This window comes from Equus caballus, chromosome 7, assembly GCF_041296265.1.
Source record: "Equus caballus isolate H_3958 breed thoroughbred chromosome 7, TB-T2T, whole genome shotgun sequence".
Lineage (NCBI taxonomy): Eukaryota > Metazoa > Chordata > Mammalia > Perissodactyla > Equidae > Equus > Equus caballus.
The window spans coordinates 51,676,683-51,686,967 of NC_091690.1; the positions used below are offsets into that span (position 1 = coordinate 51,676,683).

A 10,285-nucleotide genomic window follows, 5' to 3' on the forward strand; every position below is an offset into this window, starting at 1 on the left:
CCGCACAAAGCCGCAGGGGCTCCCTCCTGAGTCATCCGGGACCAGAGGAGGCTCGGGCAGGCTCTCTGGAGGCCACCTTAGTACCCTCCCCAGCTGCAGCAGAACCTGTCCCAGGGTTTAGGATCAGCCCCTGCCCTGGGCCACATCTTCCCTTCCAGACCTCACAGCAGTTCAGGAGACCAATGACACATCACACCGTGTGCCTGTCACCATTGTGTGCGCTGGGCCAACACCCGCCCTCAAGACCGCCAGGAGGAAACTGAAGTGAGAAGCAGGGTCACTCAGCCAGGGTCACAAGGTCAAGTCAGGGCCAGGCCCCACAGCCCAGGCTGCTCCTGACCTCCAGCAGCTTCTGCCCCACCGAGGGCTGCTGTGCTCTGGGAAGAGGAACAGAAGACACTCCAGCCATGGAATGCCAAGTGCCTGTCCCTCGGCCTGCCGGAGAGACGGGGGACCAGGACAGCAGGAGGGACGACCTAGAGACACTGCCGACCCCAGCTGCCCCAGGAGCAGGCTGGCACCCCAGCTAAGCCACTGCCTACTTGTCCCCACAGCTTCCCTCCTTCCCCCTCAACTCTCTCTCTGGCGGAGGGCCTCCTGTCCCCGCTTAGCTCCGCGGCTGCCACCCTCTCCTTGCTGCCTCCGGGCCACTGCCCATCCAGGGGCGCCATGGGGTTCTGCGGCCGCCCCCTCTCTGCTCCCCAAGACCAGGAGTGTGCTGGGGTGGGGATCGCACCTGACTTGTGCAGGGCTGTGCCCACAGTCCAGGCACAGGTGTCCGCCCTCGCCAAGGCCACCTGGCACCAGCTAAGACCCTCCATGGACCCCACCGCTGCCAAGGGAGCTAAGAGTCGGGAGACGAAGTCATTCACCCAAGATCACCCCGCTAGGAAAGGAGAGGGGACAGATGTGGGCTTGAGCCAGGACACAACCACAGGTGTCACCTCCCTCCCCAAGACCCTGGAATACACGCCAAGCCCATTGCTGGGGCCGCCCCTCCTCCGGGCCGCCCTGCTCCAGCCCTGCTGGCCGCTGGCTGCCCTTGACCGCGCTGGGCCCACAGGCTCACTCCAGGAGCGGCTCTGCCCGCCTGCCGGCCAGGGGACGTTATTTTAAGCACTTTACTTCCACTAGCTCACAACTCACGCTGACTCTCCAAGGTAGATGCTATCAAGATCCTTGTTTGACAGTCGAGGAAACTGAGGCACAGAGAGGACACGCAGATGGTGAGGCATGGAGGTGGGACTTGGCCCCAGGCCCCACTGTGCCTTCTCCTGGAGGCTCCAATGCCCGACCCTGAGCGGGGGGCCACCTCTGACCACCTCCCACCCCGTCCTCCCCCTCTCCCACCCCTCCCCCAGCATCCTCAAGCCTCAGCTCCTACCACTAAGCACTAGGTGTTCAGGTGACTGCTGACAAGGCCAGTCACACCCCTTCCCCTCCATAAATGGGGGACCCTGTGCTCGTCTCCAGTGTCACTGTATCCCCTGCTCCTAAAACAGTCTCTGGCACCCGGCAGACGCTCAGCAAAGCTGTGCTAACTGTTTCAAGTCAGAGGAGCGGCATCCACCGCAATAAAAAGATGCAAGTCCACTCTCCACCCGTGTTTCCAGGTGAATGAATGAAAAGCGGGGTCGGGTCTCCCCATCCTTGAAGAACTGATGGTGGGCCTTGCTGCCCTGGCTGAGGCCGGCTCCCCATCCTCCCCCAGACCTGCCATCTGGCCATGTCCCCTCTCCCAGCCCAGCCCTCCAAGGGGGCTGCCCCTGCGGATCAGAACCCACTGACCTCCCCTTGGCTCTCTAGCTCGCTCTGACCTTCCTCTCACTCCTGCCCTTTCAAAGCCCATCCAGGCCCCGCCTCGCTCACCAACCACCCCCGCCCCTTACAAGCCAGGGCATCCACTTCACCCCGCAACCTGGCGCTGTCCTCCAGAGCTGTCAGCCCTGCTCTGCTCAGAGAGCCCTTCGAGGGGAATCAAAGGTGGGGGATCTTCTTCGGGGGGGCTACGGCTCGGTGAGTGGCAGCCCAGGGGCCCCAGGTCCCGTGGGATGAGGGCCAGGCCCTAGAGCCTCCCTAGACAGCTGGTGAAAACATTTTCCTAGCATTAAAATGGTTTCCATAACAACAACAAAAAAGTGGGGGAGCCATTCCCCAGAAAAACGCATAGAGAACCAACAGCAACGCCACGCACAGTTTACGGGGTGCACACGGAGCCAGACACACAGAGGGAAGCATCCTACGTGCTCCCTTCAGAGAGGGGCCACTGTCATCCCTTTTCTACAACCAAGGGAGCTCGTCCGAGGTCATAGCCACCGACTTTTGTCCTATGCAAAACTGCATACAATTTCAGGGGCTCATGGGACCCCCTAGGGCCATCCACAACTTCAGGTTAAGAGCCTTTGCTCTGAGGTGCCTGACCCCCCCACCTGGAGCAGCTCCGCCTGGCCCAGGCCTGGCCCTCCACCTGTCCTCCTGGGATGGGCATCTCCCCGGTTCCTGAGCAGATCCAGACATAGTTCCCTCACCGCCACCAAGGGCTCCTGGGCTCCCCAACTCTGCACCATCTGACCCAGGCCAAGGCCTGGCACCTACAATCATGTACGAGCTCACGCCACACTCCTCCTTCAGGCAAAAGACCCTGCACGCCCACCTCGTCCAGACCCCCACATGTCGTGCCCGCGCCTGCCCACCAGGCACCAGCCCCTTTCCACCTGCGATCTCACAGATGGGCCTGCAACAACCCCAACGGGGCTCCCCGTACCTGAAAGACACGGGCCCAGAGTGTTTCAGAAACGAACCTTCTGGATTTTTACAGAGGCAACAAGGTACAGAGAAGGCAAGTTATCCCCACAGAGCACGGGCAACCCCTGAAACCAAGCCCGCTCTTGCATGAAGTGTGTTGACTGTCCTATGACACTGGGTACGCAGAATTACGAGGAGCCCCGCGCAGCAGCTCGGGTGGGATTCCGCTGACTGAAGAGCTAGATTTTACTATCAAATGAGTAGCGAGTCCACTCATCAGAACTTCTGGATCTCCCAATTGCCAGTGAGGGGCTGGGAGCCTCGGGGGCGCAGGTGGAGGTGAGAAAGGGGAGGGGCCTGGAGGTGGCAGGGGCGGGGCCCAGGACTGGCGGCCAGGCCAGCTCAGGACCTGGTGGTTCATAGACATGCCTTTCTATTTTAAGATATGAGACACCACAAGTCAGAGGACAAATGGCCACTGGCGAGAGGCCTCTGTGTCGGGGTGGCGGCAAGCAGGGAGGGGACGCTGGCCAGCTGGGGTGGCATGCCCCTTCTGAAGGCGGCACCACTAGCCAGCACAGCCTCAGGGCTGCAGGCCCAGGGTTGCCAGCCCTTCTGATTTTTCACAAGTACAAAGTCAGATTTTGGTGTGAAATCACCCGATTAAAAAAATATCAGGAGTCTACTTTTATTTTCACCACATAACCAAGCAAACCCTGCAGGCAGGTCACCCACGATACCCGGCCACGGGTCAAGGCCTCTGCCACTCTGTCCCCAAGGCCCTGGGCAGAATTCACTTCTTGTTCCATAACACAACTGCTGGCCCTCCGACACGCTTCTGAGGCAGGCTAAGGTGAAACTACTCGGTTACATGCCTGTTGTGTTCTCTAGTCTGGAAGCTTCCACAGGCTTCTCGCTCCCTGCTCCTGTCTACACCGTAATGTGCTGCTGGAAGAATCTTCAGAAATACCATTTTTATCATGTCAGGCAGGCAACACCTGACCATATACAGGAAAAGGCCCTGTCACTTGTAAAATGTGACTCGTGCCCAACCTTGTCACAACTCCCCTTGGCTGCTGCTCCACTCCTAAGAGGGACCCCTCTGCTCCAGGTCAGGCTGCTGTCCTCACCCCCACCCATGTAAGCACCTTTCCACAGACCAGGAATATCCCTCCCAACACTCTGGCTACGTCCTCAGCCTCCCCACTGTGGCCAAGGCTACCGTCTCCCAGTGTCCATTCTCCCTTTCTCCCAGAAAGAGAAACCCTGACATTAGCTGAGCACATGGTCCCTTAGACTAAAAAACTACATTTCCCAGCTTCCTTTGCAGCTGGTAGTGGCCATGTGACTGCATTCTAGCCAATGAGATGGAAGCAGACGCACCCAAAGCCAGCTTCTGGGAATCTTCCTCACCAGACACCTGGCCTGTGCCCTTGGCACTCTGTCCCTTCCTTTACTCCGCTGTCTGGAAAGCAGGGTGCAATGGCTGGACTCTAGCTGCCACAGTGATCCTCGATGACAAGAACACAGCCAAGGAACGGCAGAGAGGGGTTAGCTGGCAGGACCTGGGTCCGTCCGAGGACGTCCTGAAGCAGAGCCTGCACACAAGCCCTGTCTGCCAGCCTCCAGACTTCAGCATAAGAGCAGAAGAAAGAAAAGGCCACCTTGTTTAAGCCATTGCTACTCTGGGTCCCTGTTATGCACAGATCAGTGGAATCCTGACCACCTTTTGTCGCTGAACCACTCTGCAGTAAGACAGCGGGTCCAAGAGCCGCGAACGCCAAAGCCAGCTCTGCTGCCTGCCAGCACGTCGCCTGGTGGAGCCCTCCCGCCTCTGTTTTCCATGAATAACACAGGACTGGAGTCCCTGACCTGCCAGGACTGTTCTAAGGACTAGCGGTAACACACAGCCAGGGCCACACCTGTCAGGCTAACTGGCCACACGGTCCAGAAAGTGTACTCGACCTGGCCTGAGCGACCAGGACACGCCACCATCAAAACAAACATGGACACAGAGAAGGGCTGTTCCTTTCTCTTGAAGCTGTGGCGGGTCTGGCAGCCCGGGGGGTCAGAGGGGGGCGGCTCCACGTCCCCTCCCACCCCTGCCCGCTTCATTCACGGACCCTGGGGGCCGCGGGCTGCTTCTGTCGGGGTCAGAGCCAATATTTTCGGTTTTGCAGGACACTATGGTCTCGGTGAATATTCTTCTTTGGGTTTTTGGTTTTTTAAATCAACCCTTCAAAAATGTCCAAACCTCCCTTAGCTCTTTTTAAAAATAAGCTGCAGCCCCGGTTCAGCCCATGGGCCCTGATATTTCCTGTTATCCTTCCCCCAGCTGCCCCAGGGTTGAGCATTTGAGTCTGTGAACACATGTATGCAGAGCCTGGTACACAGTAAATGCTCAATAAATGCCAGCAGCCAGGAGCAACCTGCAGGCCACTGAAAGGTGACTGGCCTTCCAGTGGTACCAACTTTCTCGATTGTGGCCCCAGATTGACGCTGAATGTCCTAAAGGCAGGACCCACGACAAACTTCTGTCCCCCTCCCTGGCCCCTGCATCAGGGGGGTCCCAGGCAGGTGAGTGAAGGAAGTCACGGGCTCCCGATCCTGCGGCAGCCCGCCATTCTGCACCTTGTCTTCACAAAGGGTTTTTCTCTGGGGTTTCCACAGCCTGGCACGCCCCCCCAGACTGAAATTTAGCCCCTGTGGGAGTCGGCCCTGCTGTACGTCCTTCCCAGCCAAAGGGGTGGGGACTGCAGAGAACCAGCCAAATCGACTCACACTGACCAAGAAAGAAAAGCGACACAGTCATCTCCAGAAAGGCCGCCACGGACTGGGGAATTGAGAGTCTGTGCTGCTCTCCCTCCACAGTGGGCTTGCCGGAGAAGCTGCTTTCTTCCGGGGGTGGGTGGGCAGCCCATGTCCCAGAACTCCGGAGGCCGTGCCAAAGCCTCCTCGGGCCCAGGTTGCCTGCACCTCTGCCCAAAGAAGACGGCCTGGGTTTGGGAGCTGCCATGTGGCCAATGCCATGGACGCAGGCCAGGGTGACTCCAAATGGCAAGAAGGGCTGGGGGGGGTTACCGTGCCCTGCGGGGTGACTGGGACAGAGACTTGCACAGCTGTCCTTTCCCACGTGGAGGGCAGACATCAAGGAACAGGGCCTGTGTCCGGCTCCTCACACCCACCTCCCGGCGCTTCTGCAGGAGACACAGGTGGCAGCTCAGGGGTCCCTCTCCCACCTGCTGGGGGTGTGAGACAGCTGCACAGCCCTGCAGCATAAGGGGCTCCCTTCTAGAAAAGCCACTTCACCAGTCCACACCAATAACATTGCTGTCAATAATACCTACAGAGGGGCCGGCCCCGTGGCGTAGTGGTTAAGCTCGGCACACTCTACTTCAGGGCCAGGGTTTGCGGGTTTGGATCCTAGGCACAGACCTACACCACTCATCAGCCACGCTGTGGCAGCGACCCACATGTAAAGTGGAGAAAGAGTGGCAGAGATGTTAGCTCAAGGCTAATCTTCCTCAGCAAAAAAAATAAAAAAAGAAACTATAGAAATACCTACGGCTTACTGCCAGGCACTCTGCCCCACACCCCCATGGTCCACTTCACCCACCTTCCCAGGCCCCCAGAGGCACGACTCTCATGGCCGACAAGGAAACCGAGGCTGTGTACAGGTGAGTGTTGCCACAGGTAAGGATACAGGCTCAGGAGGTGGAATGCTAGTTCAAGCCCACATGGCTGGTGCACCACTCCAGGCAGGCTCCACATTCAGAACCCTCGCCAGCACCCAAGGGCACCTCGGGCTCACCTCCCACACGGCAGGCACCGGGAGATCCCTGCGGGTGTCCTGGCCAACCCTCCTGTCCCCACCCACACAGAGACTCGAATCCCGGGGTTCTGGAATCACAGGCAGCACACAGGACCCCACCTTGCAAGGGGCAGATGAGCAGAACATGGCTCCTAACCAAAGCATTCGGGTCCCAGAAGGTTCCAGGTTGGAAAATGCTGAGGCCAGGAAAGGAAGCTCATCCTGAGGGAAGATCTCAAGCCCCTAGCAGCCAGGTCGCCCCCTAGTCATGAAGGGGTGCTCCTCCCTAACCTGTCCAGCTGCCACATCCCCGTGCATTGCCCCTGTGGCTGGACCACCTCTGCCCTTTCCCAGGGGACTGTCAGCCAGCACCCAGCGCTCTGGGAACCAGGCGGGAGCCACACGCCCCAGCCAAGGGACTTTGCACTCCCCAACCTTGGCACACTTGAGAGCAACCCCTCCTCGTGCACCGCGTGCTCCAGGCCGCTCAGGAACCAGGGCCGCCTTGCCCTGAGCAGTCACCCAGCCAACCTGGAGGCCATCGCCAGCTCGTAATGGGAGCAGGTGTTCCCGCCAAAGACGCGTTCGTTCATTGAGCAAACACGCTGTGCCACACAGTCCTGTCATCCGCCCATTCCACCAAGGGGGAAACTGAGGCACAGAGACCCACAGCGCCGGACAGGGTACCGGTGTGGCCCACGTTGTAGACTCTAAAACATATGCCCAAGCCCTAACCCCCTAGAACCTGTGAAAGTGACCTTCTCTGGAAAAATGGTCCCTGAAGATGTAATTAAAGCTCTGAAAAATAAGATCATCCTGGATTTAGGGTGTGCCCTAAATGCAATGACAGGTGTCCTTAGAGGAAAAGAGACAGAGGCACAGGGGAGGAGCCATGTGGAGACAGAGGCAGAGATGGAAGACCTGCTGCCACCAGCCACGCGACGCGTGGAGCCAGCGGAACCTGGCAAAGGCAAGAAACGCTTCTCGTCCAGGGCCTCTGCAGGGAGGGTGGCCCTCGTGACACTCATGTCAGACTTCTGGCCACGACTTGGGAGAGAGTACATTCCTCTGGTTGGAAGCTACCAAGTGTGTCCCGGCGGCCCTGGGAAACACACACAACCAGCGTCCGCCGACACTGGAACTCACACCAACATTATCCGAGCATAAAGGGGAAAAATCCTTCAACTTCTGAGGCTGGATCAGCCCAGACGGAGAATCGCAGTTTGGGAAATGCAGCCTTTCTCCTCTTTGCGAACGCGTCAGTTATGAGTTATCTCGAGAAGTGTTAGCTTTCCCACAAAACAAAGACACAGAAGCCAAAACTCTCCTGGAGAAAAATGTGAAGACTCAGGGAGATGAGGTGCGGAGTCTACGAGAACTCTCTGTCCTGTCTTCCCAAGAATTCCATAAATCTAACGCTGGTCTAAAATCAAAAACAGTTTATTTACAAAAGAATAACTGACCCTCCGGGAACTCCTTTGAGGATCGGCCCTGGGACCCTGGTTTGAGAAACGCGGCCCGACTTTACCCTGTTCCCTGCTGACGGTGGCCGGCTGCTGGCCATTCTGCGGATCTGGGGGAGCCTGCTGAGAGTAAGAGGCTGCTTCAGCATCTGTCCTGGGCCCTGATGCCCGCCCGGCACACTTCTCCCCTCTCCACATCTGGTCCCAGAGAACCAAGCTCTGCCCCAGCAAAAGACACAGCTCCTTTAGTTGAAATTTCCCAAGTTGAGGTGGGGGGAGAACCCTGTGTGAACAACGGCTCCGCGCACTTTCCTTCCAACACTGCGTTCTCAAAGCAGCCAAATATTCACCCAGGAAAGGCCTCCTCTTGGCCCCCAGAACATCAGCGTAGGAAACCCTGAGCCACACAGCTGAATGAAACAGAGTAGCAAAATGTGAACGGAGAACTCGGGCATCAGAGAACAGATCGGCGAGAGGAACAAGAGAAAGAAAAAGGACCAACTACAAAGACTCGGGGTCGTTGGCCAAGCCACTTGTGATTTCTTTTTTCCACGGAAACGTCAGTTGTGAAATTAGCTTGTGAACAGATACCCAGCTTCTCACATCCCCCAAAAGGAAGATCGGGGGACCGTGGCGGCGGAGGGGGCTGGGTTGCCTCTTACTCCGGAGCCAGGCATCAAGACGGGGCCCTCCCCGCCCACGTTTCCACCAGGGGCCCTCTCCCCAGATCTAGAAGTTTCCCAGTCGGGGGGTCCGCAAAGCCAAGTCCTCCAGATGGGTGGAACCGGGTCTTCCAAGCCGCCCCAGACTGGGGACCACGTTCTGACTGTCCGTAGCCGTCCAGGGGGCCCCTGAGATGACCAGAGGCTGCCCACGCCCCCCTCCTCCCCGCTGGGGCGGCCACACCCGACCCCCCGACTCCCACCTCCCGCACACCCCGGCCCCCTCCCCTGCCCATCCCCTCACCCCGGCTTCCTCCCGATTCACCTTCCACTCTCGGCCCCCCACTTCCTGCCCACCCCTCCCAATCTCGGGGCCCTCACTCCCCGTTTCCCGCTTCCCTCCGTACTCCGGCCACCTCCGGCCACCACGCACGCCCTCTTTTCTCTCTGTCCCTGACACCGTCTCCCCGCACCCCTCTCTTGGGACCCCCGCCCAGCTCCCCGGGCTCGGCCCCACGGACCCAGGCGGGCCCCCCGCTCCGGGCGCCCCGCCCGCCGGCCTCGTGCGCAGCCCCCGCGCCGCCGCGCCCGGGGCCCCGCACTCACGGCTGTAGAGGGCGATGCCCGCCGCGTCCGGGCCGGCGCGCACCTCGAGGCGCAGCGCCTGCTGCTCCGCGTGCCGCTGGATCTCGCCGTTCGCGTCGCCGATGGTGAGGAGGCGGGCGCCGGGGAACACCGACACGGCCGAGCAGGGCCCCGCGCCGACCGGGCCCGCCACCCCCGCGCCGCCCGCGCCCGGGCCCGCCGCCGCCGTCGCCGCTGCCATCTTAGATCCGGCTCCAGGCCCCGCCGCCGCCGCCGCCGCCGCCGCGCCCGGGCCCAGGCCGCCGCCGCCGCCGCCGCCGCCGCGCAGGCCGAGGCCGACGCCGAGCCGGGCAGCGCCGCCTGCCGGCCACCCGCGCCTCGCCGCCACAGCCACCGCCACCGCCGCCGCGGCCCGGCCCCGCGGCGCTGCGCCCCCTGTCGGCGGCCCTGGCGCGGGGCGGAGCGCGCGGGGGGCGGAGTCGGCCCCGCCCCGCCCCGCCCCGCCCCGCTCGCACCGTCGCCGCTTTGTGAGGTGGCGCCGCCGCCCGGGAAGAGCGAGGGCGGAAGCGTACGTCAGGGGGCGGAGCTCCGCCGCGCGGACACGCCCCTCGGCCCGGGCCCCGCCCCCAGCCCTGCGCGGCTCGAACCGCTGCGCTTCGTAAGGTGGTGCGGCTGCGGGGTTCGGAGGCCGCGGGGCGAGAGCCCGCGTCAGGGGGCGGAGCTAGGCCGCGAAGACACGCCCTGGACCCCGCCCCGCGCCAACGGACGCGCTTCGTGAGGTGGCTCCCGGGCCCGGGAACCGCGGGGCGGGTCTGAAGCGCGCCGGCTCCGACACGCCCCCGAGGCCGGGCTCCGCCCCCTGGCCCCGCCCGGCTTTGTGAGGCGGCACGCGGAGGGGCGGGGCCCAGCCGCGGCGAGGCCCCGCCCCCATTCCGGTCCTGCTCCCTCCCATTGGGCCTCGCTTTGTGAGGCACCTCACTCTCCGGGAGGGCCGGAGAGAGGGGCGGGGCCAGGAGCTA

The 10,285-nt window shown here is 61.3% G+C and overlaps 1 protein-coding gene across 2 annotated transcripts in view; it reads right to left on the reverse strand.

The window, feature by feature from the left end:
- Nucleotides 1–9,584, reverse strand: part of CARM1 (coactivator associated arginine methyltransferase 1) — a 38,007-nt gene extending 28,423 nt beyond the window's left edge. For both annotated transcript variants that reach the window (XM_023645396.2, XM_023645395.2), the window contains exon 1: nucleotides 9,288–9,584. In XM_023645396.2, coding sequence (XP_023501164.1) covers nucleotides 9,288–9,507 — 220 coding nt within the window. In that variant the 5' untranslated portion in view covers nucleotides 9,508–9,584. The remainder of the gene's footprint in view (nucleotides 1–9,287) is intronic.
- Nucleotides 9,585–10,285: the final 701 nt, after the last annotated feature.